Below are 24,568 nucleotides of genomic sequence, written 5' to 3'. Positions count from 1 at the left end.
TCTTGCTCACATGGATGAAAAAAGTATGAGGGAACATGACAACAGTGCAGGCACGGCACAGCCCAAATGTCCGGTGGACCCACTTTGTAGGGGGCCCATTGTCTATTCTGCCCGGGGCCCACAAATGCTGTCAGTGGGCCTGAAGGTCCTACAGCGAGTAGAATACAACTGAATGGGGGCCCCAAACAGGTTGGGGTGCAGGATCAGCAGATCCTGGGACCAACCCAGCTACAACCACCCTGCAAATAATGAGACGTTGGTACAGAACTAGGGATAAAACCAGGGCTGTGATCCTCACACAAGGGTCTCAGCCACTCAAGAGTCACCCTGGGAGAATTCAGGGCAGCTGCTAGCCCTTTGCAGGAATAGAATTCACACTGGTATTAGCAAAAGCATTTAGCTCTCAAGATGGGCATCTGCCAAATGTTCACATGTCTAACTGCTTATGCTCAGAGGCTGAGCGTTAATAGCCATGACATGGACAGCATGGGGGGATGATACAGCCATCAAACATAACATCTGGTCCTAAATTCAATCTACCCCAGGGCTGAGATCTGAAAAGAAAAAGGAAACTATACAAGGAGTAATTCTTCCGCTCTAGTCTGTGCTAATATGGCCTCAACTGGAGTGTTGTGTCCAGTTCTGGGCAACACATTTCAGGAAAGATGTGGACAAATTGGACAAAGTTCAGAGAAGAGCAACAGAAATGATGAAAGGTCTAGAAAACATGACCGATGAGGGAAGATTGAAATAATTGGGTTTGTTTAGGCTTTGTCTACACTGGCACTTTCAGCACTAAAACTTTTGTTGCTCTGGGTGTAAAAAAACACCCCCCCGAACGACATACGTTTTAGCGTTGAAAAGTACCAGTGTGGACAGTGCTTTGTCACTGGGAGCCCCCTTGTTAGGTGTGGTTTTATTTTATCACCAGGAGAGCTCTCGACTGGTGATAAAGTGCAAGCTACACAGAGCACCTTACAACGGTGCGGCTCCAGTGGCGAAACTGCACTGCTGTAAGGTGCGTTGTGTAGACAGAGCCTTAGTCTGGAGAAGAGAAGCCTGAGAGGGGACATGATAACAGTTTTCAAGTGCATAAAAGGTTGTTACAAGGAGGAGGGAGAAACATTGTTCTTCTTAACGCTGAGGACAGGACAAGAAGCAATGGGCCTTAATTGCAGCAAGGGAGGTTTAGGCTGGACATTAGGAAAAAGTTCCTAACTGTCACGGTGGTTAAGCACTGGAATAAATTTCCTAGGGAGGTTGTGGAATCTCTGCCATTGGAGATTTTTAAGAGCAGGTTAGTGAAACACCTGTCAGGGAAGGTCTAGATAGTACTTAGTCCTGCCATGAGTGCAGGGAGTGAACTTGATGACCTCTCGAGGTCCCTTCCAGTCCTACGTCTATGATTCTGTCCAAGTAGTTTCTTATTCTGATTATCGAGGTTTAGGGCTGCAGTGAGGGGAGGGGGATAAATGGGGTGGTTGATGGGGAGGGGTTGGGGACCACCTCAGGGGGAAGGGGTGGGGATAAGAGGGGGGGATGCTAGGGGTGACATGGAGATGGGTGGCAGGGCAAGGGGTTGGGATGAGGGGTGAAGGAGTGTGTCAGCCCCACATAGTCTCCTCCCAGGTGTGTACCAGGATTTGGGAGTGTCAGAGTCCTTCTCTCACCCACCCCTCGTGTCAGCCAGGATCTAGGGGGGGGGCAGCACTCTAGGGGTGCCTGCCCCCCATGTGGGAGTTGGGAATTAGGAGCAGTTTGCTTTCTGGTGGGGGGCTGTCTGAGCCCCTCTCTCTCCACCCCTGTGCCTGTGCTGGGTGGTCCTTGGCTTTCACTCCCATCTCCAACACATCCCAAAAAGCAACACGTACTCCAGACATCATCAGACACCCCCATGGCGACCTCCTTCTCTCCTGGCTCCACAGAGCAGCACAGCTGAAGGCCCCATAGTCTACTCCCGGGAGAATTCTGTGCCAAATTATTAAAAATATGCACAGCTCGTTAATTATGCACGCAGGCAGGAGCGCAGAATTCCCCCAAGAGTAATAGTCCGTGCACTGGGGAGGTTAAGGTTTGTGCACAGTGGAGACGGGGATGGAAGTTTTCAGCACATGTGCTGGTGGGGGGGTCGGCTGCAAATTTGTTAGTTGCTAGATGAACAGTTTTATTTTTTAAGGCTACATTTACACTAACCAAAACATGACTTTTCCTTTTCTTGTCTTGGGAAGAGGGAATCTCTTGCAGGTGCCATAGATATGGAGCTAGTCTCAGCGCTCAAGAAGGATATGGAGTTAATCTCACTTCTTATGAAAGCTCTGGATCTAGGGTTGGACCCAAAGAAACTCTTCAATGGCTCCGTAAAGTTGTTTGAGGAGTTCACGGATCTTTTCAAAGACAAAGGACAGGCTGAAGTGGCTTCTATAGCACAGGCAGAGCTGGATTTGTTCAAATCCACCATTCTCAACATCGCAGTCATGGGGGAGACGGGCGCAGGGAAATCGTCCTTCATCAACGCCCTCCGGGGACTGACTGCTGAGGATGACGGGGCTGCCCCAACTGGGGTGACAGAAACGATGACGGAGCCAACCGTTTATCCCTATCCAAACCATCCCAACGTGAGGCTGTGGGACCTGCCCGGCACTGGCACCCCAGATTTTCAGCCAAACACATACCTGAAGCAGATGAACTTCAAATGCTATGACTTCTTCGTGATCATCGCTTCGGAGCGCTTCAAAGGCATCCACATGGCCCTGGCCCGAGAGATCGAGAGGATGGGGAAGAGGTTCTACTTTGTGCGCTCCAAGGTGGATGAAGACTTGCGCAATGAAGAAAGGGATCACCCTAGAACGTTCAGTCAGGAGAGCGTCCTGGAACAACTCAGGATGGACTGCAGGAAACACCTGCAAAAGGCAGGAATAAGCAACCCAGAGATTTTCCTTCTCTCCAGCTGCGAATTCACAAAGTATGATGCTCCCGGCCTTGTAAAGACTTTGCAGGATGATATCCAAGGTCTGCAGAGACTTGCCTTTCTGCTCAGTCTGCCAAACCTGTCTGCCGAAATCATAGACGAGAAGAAAGCTGCCCTGAAGAAGTGGATATGGCTAATCTCTCTCGCGTCGGCTTTTGTCAATGTCATTCCTATCCCAGGGATCTCTGTTGCTTGTGATATTAGCATCCTGCTAGGATCCATGATTGCCTTCTACAAGTACTTTGGCCTAGATGACGGCTCCTTGGCTAATCTGGCCAGGCAGACTGGGAAACCGATAGCAGAGCTGAAGGCTGTTATCATATCTCCCGGGGCAAAAGAAATAAACAGAGATGTTGTAATCAAACTGCTGCTAAAGACGAGTTTGCCTAAATTAACTGCATATGTACCCGTACTTGGTCCCATGTTAACTGCAGGAATCTCTTTTTTAACCACCTACTTCATGCTGTTGAGATTTCTCAATGAAGTGGCTGAAGATGCCGAAAGGGTTCGGAAGACCGCTTTGACGGAAGACGGGAAAAAGCTTAAATGATCAGCAGACGTGTTCATGAGTCAGAGACCCAATCCCAGCTGGAGATCAAGGCATGACCCTCCCACATTTTAAAAATCAAGCCAAAAAAGAAGCGGCATTTTTTATTCTTTAATTTTCTGCAGTGAGTTAATTTTCTAGGCTTTTTAGACAAAACATTTTGTCTAATACAGGAAAACCAACCGAATACACGAAGATCCTCAACTGATGTAACTCAATGTAGCAACCAACGTTGCTGTCAGCTGCTGTCTCTTTAGAACCCGGCCTACCAGACCCTCCAGCCAGGGCCTACAGCAGACTTTGTGCATCTTTTAAACAATGCCTTTGATTTGAAGAAGTGCAGACCATGGCTAGTTTGTGCGCTATCAGCCGGGTTACAAATGAATGAGGGCGCTGGAACAAGCATTTCCCAGTAATGTCGACCATGAGCATTCAAAAAATCACCATTCAGGCCCCTAAAAATCATTAGATTTTTAAAAATGTTGCTGTTTTTTTCGTTTGCCTCCTGTTTTGAGGGTTTCTTGGTCACCTTTTCCTGCTGTTCTCCACAGCCACTAAAAACGAGGGCTAGAAACAACTTCTTTTTTAAAATAAAAACTGAGAGTCTCCTGTGATCACATGACTCCAGGAAGCTTTAAAGGGAAATACCAATAATTGTGAGAATGACAAGTGTTGGCAACACTCATATATTGACTTGACTGTATCAATGCTGTGTTTTGCATCAGGTGATCCGAGGAGCAATGTGATCATATCATGATCCCAACAGCCAGTGTGAGCCCTTGGACAATTCAGCATATTGCTACGAGTTGGATACAGATGCTAAATTTTAATATAGTCTATAGCCAGTGCAACTGCATTTATACTAGATCAATAATTAGTGTGCTTGTTGCTTTATCATTACTGCTCTTGCAGATAGTCATATCATATGATAAATTCACTTATAAACTGAATTAAGCCTCTTGTAGATCATGACAATGGTCAGAGAGGAAAACCCAGTCGTAGGGAGTCCTGTGGGTTAGCTCCACTAATTCCCAGTGGCAAGGAATCCCATGGGTTTACACAGCTAATCCCCAGTAGTGGGGAGTCCCATGGGTTATTGCATTATTGCAACCACTGTCATATAGTTGCAACAAATCTTGTACAAAGATGGTCAAGTGAGATATCTATGAAAAGGCTGTACTTTGCTGGTTATGATTATGCTGTGTACATTGCGGGACTCACCCCTGCGGCGCCTCTTGCGGGTGATCCTCAGGAATTAGCTCGTCCACCTCCGGAGCGCCCCCTGCAGGCTGGTGATCCGCCTTACCGCTGGTCCTGTGTTCCTCCCAGGACCTTGGTGCCCCCTTATCTGGGGTGCTGCCCCCCGGCAGTAACCCCATACAGCCTCAGGGTCTCCCCCTCCCAGGGGAACCTCAGTGTTCGGCTACTACCAGTCCCCATCTAGCCCCCCGCTCACTGGGGCGGACTGCAGTGTAAGCCATTCATCATAGGCAAAGGGGTTTGGACCTGCTACCTCTGCCTACCCATGGGCTTCCCCCTGCAACCCTGCACCTATTTGGCCTGTCATCAGGCCCGCAGCCTGGGGCTTTCCAGGCCGGAGCTCCCAGCTCCCCTGGCCTTTCCCCAGCCCTGCTCCAAGCTAGGCTCCTTTCTTGGCACCTTGCAGCCAGGCCCTTCTCCCTCTAGACTCCTGGCTCACTGCCTCTTATAGGGGCCAGCTGGGGCTGATTGGGGCTTGGTCACAGCTGAGCCTACCTTCTCCAATCAGTCCAGGCTTCTTGCCCCAGCCACAGCCCTCCCCTGGGCTGTTTCAAGCCCCGAAGGGCAGGAGCGGGGAACCACCCCACTACATGCTGTTTGTATTCATGTATCATTTTTGTATTTGAAGTTATGAGTATTGGCTGTGTATTTGTATTTCAATGTGTTTGATTCTGAGTAGCACCCGTGAAACATTTGGCCAGCTTATTGAGAAGGGACTATTCAAGTTGAATGGCCCAATCAAGGAGTACTTAAATGACAATGGACCTTGGGAGATGCCAATCTACATCTGATTAGCCTTCCTGGGAACGTTCAACCTTGCATGTGGACAATGGCTGCTACTCTAAGGAACTGACTCATGCATGGACATGTGACTTGCCCATGTAACTTGAAACTCCATCTTGCCGCTGTAATTTTCCACAGTAAGTACAAAGGGGCATCCTTCCACATGGCAGAGGATATAGAAGGCCCTGGAAGCCCCTCCATCTTGTCTTCAATCCTGATTCTGACTTCTGGAGGGACTTTGCTACAAACAAGCTCTGAACAAAGGACTGAAGGACCCATCCCAGCTGGGGATGTTCCAGAGACTTGATTTGAGCCTGCGGTTTATTCCATCACTGCTACAAGCCTGAACCAAGGACTGTGCAACTGTTGTAAGTATTTCATCCCTTTAACCAATTATAACTCTCATCTATATTTCTTTCTTTTTATGAATAAACCTTAAGATTTTAAATACTAAAGGAGATTGGCAACAGCGTGATTTTTGGGTAAGATCTGATTTATATGTTGACCTGGGTTGTGTGCCTGGCCCTTTGGGATCAGGAGAACCTTGAATTGAGGACACTGGTTTTCATAACCACTCATCCCTATAAGGAGTGCCAGGGTGGATTTGATTTAAATCACTAGTCAGGAAGACTCGATTTAATCATGGTTTTCTACATAAAAGTGCATTCTTGTTATAAGGTTGTTATAACCTTAATACATATTCTTCACAACTGTGGTGGGGCGGCTGCCCCACGCACGGAGAGTGTGGGCTGGGGCAGGCCCGGTGCCTGCATGTCCCGGCAACCAATAAGGGAAAGGCTTGTTGCAAGCCAATCAGAGCCCAGGTTGGGGACAGCCAATCAGGGCCCAGATTGGGGACGGCCAATCAGGGCCAAGCTGAGCCATATAAAAGACTGCTCAGGGCGAGAGCAGTCAGTCTGTCCCAGGCCTTCAGAGGGGAAGGTCTGTCTCCAGAGCTGGGAGGCCAGCACCATGGACAGCGCAGTGCAGGACAGCCTTATGGAGCGGGAGAAGGTCCTACTCCGTAGCCTGCCAGGCGGCAGGCCTGGAAGGAAAAGGCCTAGTGGGGAGAAGGGCCATTGGGGAAGCGGTCCAGAGGAGTAGTCAGAGGAGGAAGGAGAAGGAGGACAGCAAGGCTGTCGCTAGAGGGCCTCTGGACCGGGACTCAGAGTAGTGTGTGGGGGGCCCCCCCATTCCCCCCTTTTTGTTCCCTTTGGCCATACACTCAGCCATAGGCCGCAGGGAGCGTCCAGTCGGAACCACGCCAGATCCTGGACTGTAGGGATCGGACTTAAAGGTGTGGGACTGTTGATCATCCTCCCCCCAGGAAGGGGGCATGAATGGACAGAAGGACACTGTCGGAGGGCAGTGTTCCAGAAAGAGGACCCTGTGCGTCAGGAGCACAGCGGGTCCACACGCCAAGCCCTGGCAGGATGACAGACAGGACACCACCAGAAGGAGGCGCTCTACTGGATCAGACCGATTCCCCGAGACGACCAGTAGGAGACGCTGCGGTGGTGAGTCTCAACCCTGTCACACGTGGTACCAGAAGTGGGGACTGATCCGGACCTGTTAAAGGGTCCAGAGTGTGGGGGTTGCGTCGGGAGCATCCCGCTGACCTCCAGGATAGAGGCCGAGAAGCTCCTGAAGTGGATGCTGGAAAAGCAACAGGAGCAGTCGGCCCAGCAGCAACAGCAGCAGGTGCAAATGCTGCAACAAATGACTAGCCAACAGCAACTGCTGATGACTCAGCATCAAGAGCACCAGCAACAGCTCCTCCGGGAGTCGCCCGCCCAGCAGCGGGCGCAGCAGGAACACCTAGTACAACAGATGGCCGCGCTATTACGCCCGGCGGGAGGCACCCCTGCTGCACCCATGGGGACCGGACTTGGGGATACCTTGGGGGCACTACCGGTAGGCCTCACCAAGATGGGGCCTGAGGACGACCCAGAAGCATTTTTGGTGACGTTTGAGCGGGTGGCGACTGCTGCCCGGTGGCCCTCAGAACATTGGGCCACCTTGCTAGCCCCCTATTTGACAGGGCAGGCTCAGGCCGCATACCGTAGCCTCGAACCCCCGGGAAGCCCTCGAGTACGCCCAAGTGAAGGCGGCCATCCTGGACCATACCGGCATTAGCCCGGAGACCTACCGCCAGCGCCTCCGCAAGGAACAGTACCCTCCAGGGGCCCGACCCCTCACCGTGGCCCAATGCATCCGAGACCACTGCTGGAAGTGGTTGAACCCAGAAGGCTTGACGGAACCCCAGGTGTCGGAGACTGTGGCCCTAGAACAGTTCACCCAGATCCTGCCCCCGGGAGGAAGGGCCTGGGTACGACGGCATCGACCGGCCACCTTGTCAGCAGCGCTGGCCTTGATGGAGGACTACTTATCTGCCGAGGGGGCTGAGGCGCCACCCCGAGCGGCAGGGAACCTTGGTCGCAAGGGCGGGACAGAAAAGGGGAACCGCCGTGGGTTGGGACCCTCCGAACCACTGGCAGGCAACCGCCATGGGCATCCGAGGGCCCCCAACCCCGAGCCCAGAGACAAGTTACCACAGGTGATGACTCGGAGGGAGCAACAGCCCCCGGAGCGAGCAGGCCCCCTTCGGGGAGGCCGAGGGCCGGCCGAGGCTCGTGAGAGATGCTGGGGTTGTGGACAAGAAGGACATTTTCGACGAGATTGCCCTTTTATGGACTGCAGCTACGGGCAAACCTGGGTGGCCGGACGAAGGGCTCGGAGGAGAGGGATAGGAAAGCTGGTAGTACCTGTCTGGGTCGAGGGGACCCCCACAAACACCCTCGTAGACTCGGGGTGCAGTCAGACCCTCATACGAGAGGGGCTGGTCCCGAACCTTAATCTTTTGGGGCCCCCAATCCACCTGCAGTGTGTGCATGGGGACATCTGCCCGTACCCCGCAGCCTGGGTCGAAATAGGAGTAGGCTGCCGAAAGGAGGGTCTCCGGGTAGGAGTGGCCCCCAGGTTGGCCTACCCGGTGGTGCTGGGACGGGATTGGCCGGGCTTCGGGGAGGTTCTCCTGAGATACCAGCCGCCCGAGCCCCGACCAGACAGGACTAAGGCGCCTAGAACGGGACTTCTAGGGCGCAGACCAAGGAGTGACCCCGGCGAGAGGACCTGCTCAACCTCGGAGGCCCCCGTGGATCATCCTGGAGACAGGCCCCGTTCAGTGGAGGATGCCCAAGCAGAACTAGAGCGTGACGGGGACTTCTTACAGGAACAATGAGAAGACCCAACCCTAAGCAGAGCCTGGGAGCAGGCCACTAACTCCGACACCAAGGGGGACATGACGCCATGGCCTCCACAGGGCCTCCACTTTGAAATATGGCGGGACCGCCTGTACCGCATAGCGCAGGAACCCCAGACCCAAGAGACGTTCCGTCAGCTGTCGGTCCCCCGGAGACTGCGATCTGGCCTCCTCCAACTAGCCCACGCGAACCCTTGGGCAGGACACCTGGGGCACGAGAAGACCCTACAGAGGGTAGCTCACCGGTTCTTCTGGCCGGGCATACACTGAGAGGTGGCGGACTTTTGCGCATCGTGCCCAGAATGCCAGCAAGCCGGGCCAAAAGGGGTAGCCCGTGCGCCCCTGGTACCCATGCCGGTCGTGGGGGTACCCTTTGAGCGGATTGGGATGGACCTCGTCAGTCCTCTCAAACGAAGTAAGACAGGGAACCGCTTTATCCTAGTGGTGGTGGATTATGCAACGCGCTATCCCAAAGCCATTCCCCTAAAGACAGCGACAGCACCAACCATCGCGAATGAACTAGTAAAGATTTTTGCCCGGGGTGGGATACCCGGGGAAATATTGACTGATCAGGGCACGAACGTGTCCTCCAAATTAATAGCAGAGCTATGTCGCCTCCTCCACATACGGACTCTCCGGACATCGGTGTACCATCCGCAGACTGATGGCCTGGTAGAACGGTTCAACGGCATGCTAAAAGCTATGCTGCGGAAGTTTGTAGAGGAGGACCCCTCGCATTGGGATGCCTTGTTACCAGCCTTATTATTCGCTATAAGAGAGGTACCACAGGCCTCAACGGGGTTCTCGCCCTTCGAGCTTTTATACGGGAGGCAGCCCAGGGGGATATTGGACCTCCAGAAGGAGGAGTGGGAAGCCCAGGAGACGCGGGTCCTCGGAACCAAGCAATATGTGCTACACCTCCGGGAGCGACTCCAAACATTAGGGGCCTTCGCCCGGGAAAACTTGGAATGGGCCCAGGCATGCCAGGAACGCCTCTATAACCGCGGGGCTAGAGGGCGGAAATTCAGCCCAGGCGATCGGGTGCTGCTCCTACTGCCCTCAGCGGAGTCGAAACTCCTGGCAGGGCCCCTATGAAGTAATCCGACGAGTGGGGCCGGTTGACTATGAAGTCAGACTACCGCGACGACGTAAGGAGACTCACATTTTCCATGTCAATCTTCTGAAGGCCTGGAAAACGCGGGAAGCCCTGTTCATCGGCCCGTCCACCCCAGACTCGGAACTTGGACCCCTGGCGGGAGATATTCCCGACCCCAGACCGGCCATGTTGGGGTCAGGCCTCGATCCCAGACAGAGAGGGCACTTACAACGGTTGGTGGAGGAATTTCCGGATGTTTTATCTGCCCGCCCGGGCTGGACGACTCTAATGAGTCATCATATTGCCACCGACCCCGGGAAGAGGGTAAGGGACAACCACCGACCGTTACCCAAGAGAATCTGGGATACAGTCCGGCAGGAGATAGAGACGATGTTGGAGATGGGAGTGGTGGAGGAATCAATGAGCGAGTGGCGTAGCCCTATAGTATTAGTCCCGAAGCCAGACGGGATGACCCGGTTTTGCATCGACTTCAGAAACGTCAATGCTATCTCTCGCTTTGATGCATACCCCATGCCAAGGGTGGATGAACTGTTGGAGCGCCTCGGGGGAGCCAGGTATCTGTCAACCATAGACCTAACTAAAGGATACTGGCAGATTCCCCTTACGCCAAACTCCCATGCGAAGACGGCCTTCCCCACCCCTTTCGGCCTCTTCCAGTTAATAACCATGCCATTCGGGTTACATGGAGCAGCGGCTACATTCCAACGCTTGATGAACAAGGTCCTCCAACCCCACGACCAATATGCGGCAGCCTACATAGATGATATTGTAGTTTACAGCCTCGTCTGGGAAAACCACCTACACCACCTGGCAGGGGTGTAACAGGCCCTCAGAGCGGCCGGCCTAACAGCTAACCCGGCAAAATGCCACCTAGGGCAAGAAGAAGTGACCTACCTGGGATACATGGTAGGAGGGGGAAAACTAACGCCCCTGATTAGCAAGGTGCAGGTGCTCAAAGACATGCCTGTCCCCAAGACAAAGAAGCAGGTATGTCAGTTTTTAGGATTGGCTGGGTATTACCTCCGTTTTGTGCCGGATTTTGCATCCATAGCCGTCCCCCTGTCAGACCTGACAAAGAACTCTCAGCCTCGACAGGTACAGTGGTCCACACAATGTGAGAGAGCCTTTGCCACACTAAAGGAACGGCTCACTCAAGAACCTGTCCTACGCCACCCTAACTTCACGAAGGAGTTTATACTTCAAACGGACGCAGCCGAAGTGGGCTTGGGCGCAGTGCTCTCCCAAGAAATAGACGGGGAAGAACATCCGGTACTATACCTAAGTCGTAAGCTGTTCCCCCCGGGAAAAGCATTTTTGGACGATAGAGAAAGAGGCCCTAGCGGTACGGTGGGCTATCGACGCCCTACGTTACTACCTGCTGGGGAATAGTTTTAAGTTGATCACAGACCACGCCCCTTTGCGTTGGATCCACAGCATGAAGGACACTAACTCTAGAATTATGCGGTGGTACCTCGCCCTCCAGCCTTACGACTTCCGTGTGTTCCACCGCCCGGGTAAGGCTCATACTAATGCTGATTTCTTCTCCAGGCTGGGGGAGGAGGGTGAGGAAACGGACCGAGCGGGGGGATCCTTAGCACAGGGGGAGGTCTGTGAGGGGGCAGCCATGCCCCACCCCAACTCCAGCGGCACCAGGCAGGTGGCCCTGACGGTGGAGGACTCGGCCCACTCGTACTGGGTATGCTCCAAGTGTACAGAGAGTACTAAGGGAGAGGGCATAGGCCAGCCTAGGCAGGCAGCCGTAGGAGAAGAACCTATGCGGGAAGCTCCGGTGGAGGACCGGCCCGCACTCCTGGAGCCGCAAGGAACTGGGACTTCTCCAGGTCGGGGTGGAGCCTCACTGTGGGAGGAACCCGAAGAGGCGGTGAACCTCCAGACCCGTGGAGAATCAGGAGACCTGTGGGACACGCCAGCGTCCGAACTGATAGGAAGCAACCCGAGGGGAGTGAGAGACTAGTACGTCAGACTCGGTAAGCCTCAGCGTGTTTCGGTGGGACCCCCCCGCTGAGACGGTGACGAGGTCGTGTGGCCCAGTGACAAGGGCTAATTCCTTAGACTCTGGCCAGTAGGCTGTGTTGCCCTGTGACAAGGGCTAATTTTCCAGACTTTGGCCCATAGGCCGTGTTGCCCTGGGACAAGGGCTAATTCCCGAGAGTCGGGCCAGTAGGCCGTGTTCTCCTGGGACCAGGACTAATTTCCTAGACTTGAGCCAGTAAACCGTGTTGCCCTGGTACGAGGGCTAATTCCTGGGTTCCAGGCCACTAGGGAAGGTTCTTAAGGGGGAGGGTATGTGGTGGGGTGGCTGCACGGAGAGTGTGGGCTGGAGCAGGCCCGGGTGCCTGCATGTCCCGGCAACCAATAAGGGAAAGGCTTGTTGCGAGCCAATCAGGGCGAAGCTCAGCCATATAAAAGACTGCTCAGAGCGAAAGCAGTCTGTCTGTCCTAGGCCTTCAGAGGGGAAGGTCTGTCTCCAGAGCTGGGAGGCCAGCACCATGGACAGCGCAGTGCAGGCTAGCCTTAGAGAGCGGGAGACGGTCCTACTCTGTAGCCTGCCAGGCGGCAGGCCTGGAAGGAAAAGGCCTAGTGGGGAGAAGGGCCATTGGGGAAGCGGTCCAGAGGAGTAGTCAGAGGAGGAAGGAGAAGGAGGACAGCAAGGCTGTCGCTAGAGGGTCTCTGGACCGGGACTCAGAGTAGTGTGGGGGGCCCCCCCCCATTCCCCCCTTTTTGTTCCCTTTGGCCATACACTCAGCCATAGGCTGCAGGGAGCGTCCAGTCGGAACCACGCCAGATCCTGGACTGTAGGGATCGGACTTAAAGGTGTGGGACTGTTGATCATCCTCCCCCCCCCCCCCCCCGGAAGGGGGCGTGAATGGACAGAAGGACACTGTCGGAGGGCAGTGTTCCAGAAAGAGGACCCTGTGCGTCGGGAGCACAGCAGGTCCACACGCCAAGCCCTGGCGGGACGACAGACGGGACACCACCAGAAGGAGGTGCTCTACTGGATTGAACCGATTCCCCGAGATGACCAGTAGGAGACGCTGCGGTGGTGAGTCTCAACCCTGTCACAACAACTCAGAGACAGATGTAGGTTTCAGTTTTAGAAATACACACTATTCATTTTAAACCATGATTTATTTTGAAAACTTTTCCGATGCGTTTTACAGCTATATCAGAAAATGAATGATTGTTTGGTTATTTCATTTACCAAAGGTAATTGAAGCAGATATTTATGAAGTCATTGGGAGGTGAACTATCTCCAGTTCAACAGGTTAGTCATTAATATTTGGAGGATTTTCGTGCCAGGCTGTATTAGGAGGAGAACATCACCAGACAGTGTGGTTTTCAAAGCTTCTCTGATGCGCCACGCTTCCTGGTGTGCTCTTCTAATTGCCCTGGTGTCTGGCTGTGCGTAATCAGCAGCCAGGCGATTTGCCTCAGCCTCCCACCCCGCCATAAAGGTCTCCCCCCTTACTCTCACAGAGATTGTGGAGCACACAGCAAGCAGCAATAACAATGGAGATATTGGTTTGGCTGAGGTCTGAGTGAGTCAGTAAAGTGCTTCAGTGACCTTTTAAATGGCCAAATGCACATTCCACCACCATTCGGCACTTGCTCAGCCTGTAGTTGAACAGCTCCTGACTCCTGTCCAGGCTGACTGTGTATGGCTTCATGAGCCATGGCATTAAGGGGTAGGCTGGGTCCCGAAGGATAACTATTGGCATTTCAACATCCCCAACGGTTATTTTCTGGTCTGGGAAGTAAGTCCCTTGCTGCAGCCGTTTAAACAAAGTAGTGTTCCTGAATACGCGAGCGTCATGAACCCTTCCCGGCTATCCCACGTTGATGTTGGTGAAACGTCCCCTGTGATCCACCAGTGCTTGCAGCACCATTGAAAAGTAACCCTTGCAGTTTATGTACTGGCTCCCCTGGTGCTCCGGTGCCAAGATAGGGATATGGGTTCCATCTATCGCCCCACCACAGTTAGGGAATCCCATTGCAGCAAAGCCATCCACTATGGCCTGCACATTTCCCAGAGTCACTACCTTTCGTAGCAGCAGCTCAATGATTGCTTTGGCTACTTGCATCACAGCAGCCCCCACAGTAGATTTGCCCACTCCAAATTGATTCCCGACAGACCGGTAGCTGTCTGGCGTTGCAAGCTTCCACAGGGCTATCGCCACTCGCTTTTCAACTGTGAGGGCTGCTCTCATCCTGGTATTCTGGCGCTTCAGGGCAGGGAAAATCAAGTCACAAAGTTCCATGAAAGTGCCCTTACGCATGCGAAGGTTTCGCAGCCACTGGGAATTGTCCCACAGCTGCAACACTATGCGGTCCCACCAGCCTGTGCATGTTTCCCAGGCCCAGAATCGGTGTTCCACGCCATGAACCTGCCCCAGTGACACCATGATCTCCAAAGCGCCGGGACCCGCGGTTTGAGAGAATTCTGTGTCCGTGTCCATGTCCTCATCACTCTCGTTGCCATGCTGTCATCGCCGCCTCCTCCTTGCCTCATTTTTCTGGTCCTGGTTCAGCATAAACTGCACGATAATGCGCGAGGTGTTTACAATGTTCATGACTGCTGTCTTGAGCTGAGCGGGCTCCATGCTTGCCATGTTATGGCTTCTGCTGTGTTCACCCAGGAAAAAAGGCACAAAACTGTTGTCTGACATTACTTTCATGGAGGGAGGGGTGAGGCTGTACCCAGAACCACCTGCGACAATGTTTTTTGCCCCATCAGGCACTGGGATCTCAACCCAGAATTCCAATGGGCGGGGGAGACTGCGGGAACTATGGGATTGTTATGGGATAACTACCCACAGTGCAACGCTCCAGAAATTGATGCTAGCCCCGGTACGTGGACGCACACCGCCGAATTAATGTGCTTAGTGTGGCCGCATACATTCGACTTTATACAATCTGTTTCAAAAATTCGAATTCTGTAAATTTGGATTAATCCCGTAGTGTAGACATACCCTTAGTCTCAACCACTTACACACATCCACAACGGGTTAGTAAAACACACCCAACCCTTGATAATTAGCAATGCTGAGTTTGGTTCTCGAGTGACACAGCGGCAGGCTTCCGGTGGCCAAATCCTCCGTCTGCCGGTGGGGACTACAAGATGTATCCAGAGGGAGTCCAGAAGAGTCCAACTACATCAAGCTTTCCCCCCTTCTTTATACATCAGTAATAGAATGACATGTCCCTTAAAGAAAACTTGTTAAGCAAGCGGTTTCAATGGTCAAGCAAGAGGCTCCTTGTGATTATTGATTAACCAGGTGTGGGTTTTTCCAGAGTTTGCAACCTTGAGACCCCAATAGACATTCCTGAGGCACATCCTGCTCTTCTAAAATGCATGGATCAGCAACTTCAACACAATTCTTATCAGGAAGGACACGGGGTCCAGCTGCCCTTTCTGTGGAATCCAAAACCCTCTGCCTTGGTCAAGCTGAGGCTGCTGCATGGCCACTTTATGGCCTGCTGACTCAGCTGGTTTTAGCAATAAGCCATCGTGGGTTCAGGTTTCAGGCTTTACTGGTTTGCTGCTATCTCCCCATACATGCCCACGGTGCCCCTTCTCTTGGGTACTGCCCCATGCAGTGTCCCCATAGTCAGGTGTCCACCCCCCCCTAGGGAACCCCAATCCCCTAATCCCACCTCGCCTCAGTGACCCACTGCCAGTCTGCATCTTGCCCCGTCCCTCAGAGGCAAACTGCAGTCTGAACTGGCCACTCATCAGCAGCAAGGGGGCTGGACCTGCTGCCTTTTCCTTCCCCTGGCTGCCCCCCTGCAGCCCTAGTACCTCTTTGAGGCCCTGTCTCAGGCCCTCGGCCTGGGAGTTCACCAGGCTGGGGCTCCCCAGCTCCTCCTGCCCTTCCCAGCACTGCTGTGTCCAAGATATCTGTTTCTAACGACCAGGCAGCCAGTCCTTCCCTCTCCAAGGCTGGAGAAAGTGGCGCTCCTTCTGGGGGGCTGTGGCAAAAAAGGGAAATTCAATTTTCGGTTGCATTAACAGAGGCATAGCGTGCAAGTCAGAGGAGTTGATAGCAGTGCACCACTCTACTCCGCACTGCTTCAGTGTCCAGTTTTGGTCGCCAATGTATGGAAAGGATGTGGAGAAACAGGAAAAGACCCAGAGGTGAGTGACAAGGAAGATGAAAGGACAGAAATACAATACAGACCCTCAGCATGAGACACAGTGCCCAAGGCCAATATCTAGCTGATAGTCCATTTGGGGCTCCTCTCATGTGAACCTCAGCCAATCAGCATGAAGGGGATGTCCCCACCCTGTCCTGAGTCACAGGCTAGAGAGGGCTATTAAAAACTCAAGACAATCCTAGACCATAAATTCGCCGAGGTGAAGCTGAGGCTGAGAGTTCAGGTCAATAATTGGAGGGTAAAAGACCCAGCAAGAACGCTGTAATTGGCAAACAGATTGTTTTGGGTTTTTTTGCCCGTTTATTCCATTCAGGATTCACCAATTCTGCATTTCTAAAACTGCCCAGTTCCTTTAACAAGCCTCATGCTAGACCAAGTGCCCCATCCTTGGTGCAGCACAGAACTCCCAGCCCCGGAGCACTGGTAGTGTTAACCCACCTTTGCACCTTCCCTGTTCTAGGACACGCTGTGGCCTCAGGGGTCACATAGAAAAGTCCTGTGAGCTTGTCAAAGTTATGGCATTTGGTACCTCGCTGCCTGTTGGCCACAGAGCTGCCTGGAATCTCTACAGTGTTTTACACTGTAGCCACATCTCTTCCTCCCCCAAATCCCACATCCACTATGCCCCTACACCAGAACTTGTGATGAGTCCTGCAAAGGACAGCGGCTATCTTCTGGAATTCCTGTACCAGGGAAATCTTCTCCCAGCTGATTTGGGGCCTTTAGCAACCCTTTATACAACTCTGGGGTCCTTTTACCCAGTTTAAAGGGGCTGGAGCAGGGACAGGGAGTATAAAAATGCCCACACCTCAGTTTCACAGCCATGAGGTACTAGTAGCAGTGAGTTACAAAGTCCTAGATAGGTCCCATCTGGGTGTGGCTCCACAGGCCAGCATTGCGGGCTTGTGCCTGTGACGTGTATGAGATCTACCTTGTGCCATTGAGGGGCCTAACCTACAGGAACTTATCTAATTCTTTTTTAAACCCAATTATAGTTTTTTCCTTTGCAACATCCCCTGGTAACAAGATGCACAGGTCGACAGTGTGTTGTGTGAATAAATACTTCCTTAGGTTTGTTTCAAACCTGCCGTCTATTATTTTCATTGAGTGATCCTGGAGCTCTAGGAGAAAACAGAGTTAATAAGACACATGCACCTCTAGAAATCCTACTGATTATATAAAACTAACAACATTTTCCACATTTTAAGGATGATTTTAACCAGTTGATTCTGGGAAACTTTCATGGGAGAGTGCATCAGCCACTTTGTTAGAAGCTCCTGATACGTGTTGTATTTTAAAATCAAAATTTTGGAGAGCTAAACTACACCGAAGGAGTTTTTTGTTATTTTCCTTGATGGTATGAAGCCACTTCAGCAGGCCGGCGCAACCCATTAGGCGACCTAGGCGGACGCCTAGGGCACTACAATTTGGGGGGCGGTGACCGCGGCAGTATTTCCTGAAATGTGGGGGGACATGTTGCCCCTGCACCTTTCCATCCCTTTGTGTTTGCTCAACAAGCTGCAAAACAGAGACTCTCTCACCTTGAGCCTCAAATGCTTCAGCTCTTCTGAACTTTCTTGATGAAACAGGCCAGTCTCCAGCTGTTTGATTAGGAAACTCTCTCCTCTCGCTCCTTGTTATATTGATTAATATTGGAAGAGAATGGCGCATGTCACATATAGTTTTATGTAAACAACAACTGGACAGGCCGTTCGGTGCACTCATGCCAACGACAGCTGCAGGAACTGGTGCCAATAAAATTAATACTGAGCTAACAGATCATCCCAGGGGGGTTTTACAGACTCTGGCCAAGTTCTCAGCTGGTGTAAATCCATGTAGTTCCACCGGAGTCAAAGGAGCTGTGGAGATTTGCACAAGCTGAGAATCTGGTTCGTTGCTGTGCGTGGTTTGGTGTTGATTTGGGGGGGTTTCTGTACAAATACGGACTCGGCCTGCCCCTGCTTACCTGGCGAGCTCTGACAGGAGCACAGCAAGCTGGTTCTGCAGCCTGATTTGCAAACAATTGACAGTTTGCATTTTAATAAAAAATGGGTAAGGGGCAGAACTTGTCACTGAGGAGATGGGAGATTGTCTGGTTCTGACAGCCTCCGTCTCAGTAGCTGGGGAACCCAACTCCCAGGTGATGCCAGCCCAGAGCCCCAGGAAGCATGCTACAGTGCCATTGACTGATGAGTTTTCCCACCTCTCCCCAAACACTTACAAACTAAATGCAGGAGTCGGTGTTGCGAGTGAAAAGGGAAAAGCCAGGAAATGCAGAGCTCAGTGCTGTGGGAGCGAGCTCATCGCTGGCCGTGAGGCTGTGCCGACAGGGCCTTGTGATCTCCCCTGCCTTGGCCTGGCCTCCCCGTCCTGTGTCTGCAGCAGTGTCCCAGGGAGAGAGGGTCGTGGTTTCACTTTTGAAAGCTGTGGTTGAAACACCCAATGCCGGTCCCCTCTGTTCTATTTCTACTTCCCCCGCGGTGTCTGACAGAGACAGACTCTTCAGGTGCGGAATCCTCCCTGTACCCCAGTGCACTCACATTGGCTTCACTGGAGCCGCCCTCCCAAATATAGAAGTCAAATGACACCCACCTGTGATGGATCCTTGACCCCTCTCAGGCCTTTCCACACAAAGTGCTGATGTCCAGAAAGTAGCAAATGGTGATTCGTTTCCTGTAGTGTGGTGAGGACCCTGTGCAGGGGACAGAGGGATGTGGCACACCCAAGGAAGGGTTGAAATAGGGTTTGGTGCAGTAAAGTCTAGGTGGGAGGGATTCCTTCCTGGGTGGAATGGCCACAGTGGGCCATATCATCTAGCCCAGTATCCTGTTTTCAAACAGTGGCCAGTGGCCGTTTCTTCACAGGGAATGAACAGAACTGGGCAATTTCACATAATCCTGCCTCTGTTGACCAGTACCAGCTGCCAAGTCATCAGAGCACGGGTTTGCTTCCCTGGCCATCTTGGCTAACAGCCATTGATGGACCTATCCTACATGAATTTATCTAGTTCTTTTTTGAAGCCTGTTATAGTCTTGGCCTTCACAACCTCCTCTGGCAAGGAGTTCCACAGGTTGACCGTGTGTTGTGTGAAGAAATACTTCCTTTCACCTGCACGTCCACCAATGTTATATATGCCATCATATGCCAGCAATGCCCCTCTGCTATGTACATTGGCCAAACTGGACAGTCACTACGCAAGAGGATGGACACAAGTCAGATATCAGGAATGGCAATATACAAAAACCTGTAGGAGAACACTTCAACCTCCCTGGCCACACAATAGCAGATGTAAAGGTAGCCATCTTACAGCAAAAAAATTTCAGGACCAGACTCCAAAAAGAAACTGCTGAGCTCCAGTTCATTTGCAAATTTGACACCATCAGATCAGGATTAAACAAAGACTGTGAATGGCTTTCCAACTACAGAAGCAGTTTCTCCTCCCTTGGTGTTCACGCCTCAACTGCTAGCAGAGCACCTCACCCTCCCTGATTGAACTAACCTCGTTATCTCCATACTGATTTATACCTGCCTCTGGAGATTTCCATTACTTGCATCTGAAGAAGTGAGGTTCTTACCCACGAAAGCTTATGCTCCCAGTACTTCTGTTAGTCTTAAAGGTGACAAAGAGTTCTGATAAAGGCTTTAAAGAAGACAGAAATGTAATAGGCCAGAGAACAGCAAAGAGATGATCAAATCACCGTAACCAGGGTAGAGATGGAAAGGATCCAGGTGCATCTAGAGATCAGAGCAGAACTATCTCAAACTCTTGCACAGCCCACACAAGTGGTTGCGTTGTCTTTCCTGATTTTGATAGATCATGTACCCAGATCCCCAGGATAGGGAATACGACAGAGATTCCAATCATGTTTGCAGAATGGGCCTCAAAATCTGAGCTTCCTTTTAAACAACATTAACTTAAGAACTGGCAGAATTTCTTTCCTGTCAAAAAATTGTTATAGATGAACTGATTTTTTTTCTTTTTTATGTGAAATTTTTTCAAGTTTTCAACAAAAAAATTTGAAATGACATTCATATTTTCATTTTGTTTCAAATTGAATTTTACCTTTACATTCAGTTTTCCACAACATTCTGTTCTCTCACCCCATTTTCTCTCTTTTTTTTAATGTTCCTTCCCTACTTAAATTGGGGAGGGTTGGAGAAAAGGGAGGGGAACCTGGAAAACTAAAAATTGAAAACTGATTTCCTTTGCTTTTGAAAACCAAAAAACTGAAACTTTGATTTGAAACATAATGAAGGAAAATATTTGGTTTTGTTTCAAAAATGTTCATTGAAAAATATCCAGAGAAAATGTCTCTCTCATTTTTCAATCAAGTCTGTTTAACTTTCTATCCTCTCTGACTATGAGACAGCCTTCCAAATGTGAGCTGGTGCAGAGATGCCTGCCTTGAATCTGCAGACCATCTGGAACAGGAGCTGTGGGAGATGTGAATTGTTCCGCTCATATCAATGGCTAAAGATGACAGTTTAAATGGCTGCATTAAGAATTATTTCACTAATGATTATTTTAATAACAGAAACATCCAGCTAAAGTGCACAAATCAACAGCTTCTCCCATGACCACATCAATGAGGCAGTTATGTTTCCTATACCAAATTTTGCAGCACATTGAAAATAAAAAATGTAGGGGCAACATAAAATGAATTGCATTTGGTATCAACTTCAGCAACAGCTGGGACACGTACTGAGTGCTCGGTTCCTTTTCTGATTTAATTCAGAAGAATTTCCCGTTTCCAGTTTAAATTAAGCTGCTGCAGAATCCTGCAGATCTTGTGTCAGAATTCACGTCAGTCTCACAGCAGAGTACATGAACTTTGATTATGGCGAGTGTTAGGGGGCTTTCCCTTCACCCACTCCCCTGGTTCTTGTCACACTGACAGAAAGCAGAAGACCAGAAATCCCAAGTGCAGGCAATGTGATGTTTATTGGGGTTAGTTTCCAGCAAGCATGTGTCCCATAATTCTGATGCCGCAGATCCTTGTGTCCCAGTGTCCCATTCCCCCTCTCCTCAGCAGGCATCATTATACCTGAAATGCACGCCATTGGTCCCACCCCTTATAACTTATGGTCAAGTTCCGTTTTGTGGGGTTGTTGGTCAGGGATCTTCGTCCCACCTCTTTTGTACCCCATGGGAAGGGAAAGGGGTACGGTCATGGGCAGGCATTTCTTTGACCTTTTAGTGTTTTGCCTTCCCCCGATCTTCCTTGCCCATCCTAACTTGTTACTTGACCTTGCTTTGAGATAGGCATTGAGACAGTCTTTGAATGCCAATCAAGTCACTTATCCTTTTCTCTGCAGAGACAAGAGTCAGCTCAGTCCAGAGAAGTTGGGTTCTGAACAATGAGGCTTCTCCAGGAAATATTCCCAGAGGGGCCAAGACCCCCTAATGGACAAACCGCTGCAGCCCCTTGTCCTCATTCACATTGCCAGCCTTGGGGATCTTGTGAGGGCTGTAGGACAAGAGCCCTGTTCCTGCTGGCTTTAGGAGAGTGGTGGTCAGAGGGCATCTGGACAGCAGGAAACCTGGAGGAAGAGCAGGGACATATTCCCTCCAGTCACTGCTGCTCCATGGGAACCACACTGTGCGTGCACACACACATCCCACAACTAGCTACGAGGGGTCACTGTTGCTCCGGGGGTGGCGAGAGGTAGGCAGAAGGACACACTCTATGCATTACTCTCACTGGCCACCAGGTGTCACTGCAGCCCAATATGCCGTTAGCCTTCTTGGCAACAAGGCCACACTGCTGATTCATATCCAGATTCTCATCCATTGTAATCCCTAGGTCCTTTTCTGCAGAACTGCAGCTTAGCCAGTTGGTCCCAAGCCTGTAGTGGTGCATGAGATTCTTCCTTCCTAAGTGCAGGATTCTGCAGTAGCCGTATTTGCTGGTAGATCACAGAATTTGGATTTTAAGCTCCCCGCTATGTCCAAGGAGGATCTTGAAGAGCTACAGATCACCATCGACAGAGGAAACCTTTCAGCAGCAGCTTCCAAAGTACAGAAATCCCTGGAGCTATCAAAAAAGGCCAGGCTCGACATCACCATCATGGGGGAACCGGGTTCTGGGAAATTGTCCTTCGTTAATGCCATCCTGGGTTTCGAAGATGATCAATACACAGCTAAGGTTTGTGTTTTTGAAATCACAATAGAGCCAATTGGTGATGTTCTGCCTCTGTCTCTCCTCAAGAGGGGAAATCATGGTGCATCATGGGAAATGTGGTTTGATCTCTGAGTGTACAGTGGCAAATGGGGGCCTGAATTATAACTCCCATGTTTTTCTTCTTTCCCTGCCAAGCATTTCCAGACCCATCCTGGAAAGGAAGAAGAAAGCCCTGCAGGGAGATGTCTGGAAACAAGCCCTGGTTTCCTGCACCATCTCTGCCATTCCTATCCCAGGTCTCCCGGTTGTTTCTGACATTCCCCAGTTGATGGGCTGCATGGCAAGTTACCGCAAGACTTTTGACTTGGATGACAACTCCCTGGTTTACCTTGCCAAGATGGCTGGGAAGCCCATCGCAGACTTGAAAGCCATGGTAAGGTCCCCTGTAAATGAAGAAATATAAAAGGCTATTACGTTGAATCTGCTGGTCAAGGCTAAAGCTGATTGCATGACAAGAAGAAAACGTATCCTCAGTGGATTACCATTGATTGCTACACCTATCGAGGCAGATTTGTCATTTTGGATCACCTCCACCGTCCTGCGGCGCTTTCTCGATGACGTGGCTCAAGACGCCCAAAAGGTCCTGACCAAAGTATTGGACACAGAGAAGATAGTGTAAGTCTAAGAGACATTCAGTACTCCTTTGTCGGGGACTCTTGTAGGAGCTGGAGTGCCAATATCTCACCCTCCAAAGTAAATTATGATGATTATTTCTTTGTGTTAAATAAAACCCTTCCATTTGTCTGTTTAGACGGGGAACTCTTTTAGGCTGGGGCTGTTCCTCACTGTGTCTGTGCAACGGGGCCCCAATCTCGTCAGTGGCTGTGCAGTGCCTGCCACCATGGGGGCCCTGATCTCAGTCAGGATTTCTGCCAACTGAGTGAAAGATGAGCACTAACATATTTTTCTCCCTCCCCCACCCACCCCGCACAGGGAGATGGCTGCTACAGAAGAGGCACCAAGGAGTATATTTCAAGATCTGGATGTTAAATTCCCTGGTACAGGCGTCGGCATTGACATATCCTCTATGAATTTGTCCAGTTCTTTTTTAGACTCTGTTATAATCGTGGCCTTCACAACGTTCTCTGGCAAGGAGTTTCACAGGTAGATTGTGCATTGTGTGAAGAAATACTTCCTCTTCTTTGTTTTAAACCTGCTGCCTATTAATTTCATTGGATGACTCCTAGTTCTTGTGTTATGAGAAGGAGTACATAACACTTCCTTATTTACTTTCTCCACAACAATCATGATTTTATAGACCTTTATCATATCTCCCCTTAGTTGTCTTTTTTCAAAGCTGAAAAATCCCAGTTTTACTAATCTCTCCTCACATCAAAGCTGTTCCATCCCCCTAATCATTTTGTCAGAAGCTGTGAATGGGCGATAGGGGATGGATCACTTGATGATTACCTGTTCTGTCCATTCCCTCTGAGGCACCTGGAATTGGTCCCTGTCGAAAGATGGGATACTGGGCTAGATGGACCATTGGTCTGACCCTGTATGGCCGTTCTTAGGTTCTTATGTAAGGGGAATAAGGACAACCAAGGGAATTATACACCAGTCAGTTTAACTTTGGTATCTGGAGCAATAATCAATCAATGTGTAAGCACCTAGAAGATAATAAGGTAATAACTATCAGTCAACAGGGATTTGTCAGAGAACAAATCATGTCAAACCAACCTAATAACCTTCTTTGACAGGGTAATAGCCTTGTGGATGGGGGGGAAGCAGTAGATGTCATATATCTTGACTTTAGTAAGGCTTTTAATACTGAATCACATGACCTTCTCATAAACAAACTTGAGAAATATAACCTAGATACATCTACTATAAGGTGAATGTACAACTGGCTGGAAAACCTTACTCAAAGAGTATTTATAAATGGTTCAAAACTGAGCTGGAAGGGCATATCTAGTAGGGTCCCACAGAGATCTGTGGTGGGTCCAGTTCTGTTCAATATCTTCAGAATGATTTAGATAATATCATAGAGAGCACACTTACAAAGTTTGCAGATGATACCAAGCTGGGAGGGGTTGCAAGAGCTTTGGAGGAGAAGATGAAAATTCAAAATGGTCTTGACAAACTGGGGAAATGGTCTGAAGTTTACAGGATGACATTCAATCAGGACAAATGCAAAGTACTCCACTTAGGAAGGAACAATCAGTTGCACACATACAAAATGGGAAATGACTGCCTAGGAGGGAGCACTACAGGAAAGACTCTGGGAGTTATAGAGGACCACAAACTAAATGTGGGTCAACAGTGGAACACT

The 24,568-nt window shown here is 50.6% G+C and overlaps 2 protein-coding genes across 3 annotated transcripts in view; one reads left to right on the top strand and one right to left on the bottom strand.

Annotated features, from left to right (window-relative positions):
* LOC101947108 (interferon-inducible GTPase 5-like) overlaps window positions 1–24,568 on the bottom strand; it is a 370,729-nt gene that overhangs the window by 77,556 nt on the left and 268,605 nt on the right. The window lies entirely within an intron of this gene.
* LOC101948288 (interferon-inducible GTPase 5-like) lies at window positions 2,277–4,276 on the top strand. The gene has a single exon (XM_024113287.3). It carries the CDS (start codon window positions 2,286–2,288, stop codon window positions 3,516–3,518), a length of 1,233 nt encoding a protein of 410 aa, XP_023969055.3. The 5' UTR covers window positions 2,277–2,285; the 3' UTR covers window positions 3,519–4,276.

Source organism: Chrysemys picta, chromosome 20 (assembly GCF_011386835.1).
Source record: "Chrysemys picta bellii isolate R12L10 chromosome 20, ASM1138683v2, whole genome shotgun sequence".
Classification (NCBI taxonomy): Eukaryota; Metazoa; Chordata; order Testudines; family Emydidae; genus Chrysemys; species Chrysemys picta.
Note: the sequence above shows the minus strand (reverse complement) of the source record. Positions and strands in the feature narration are given on the sequence as shown.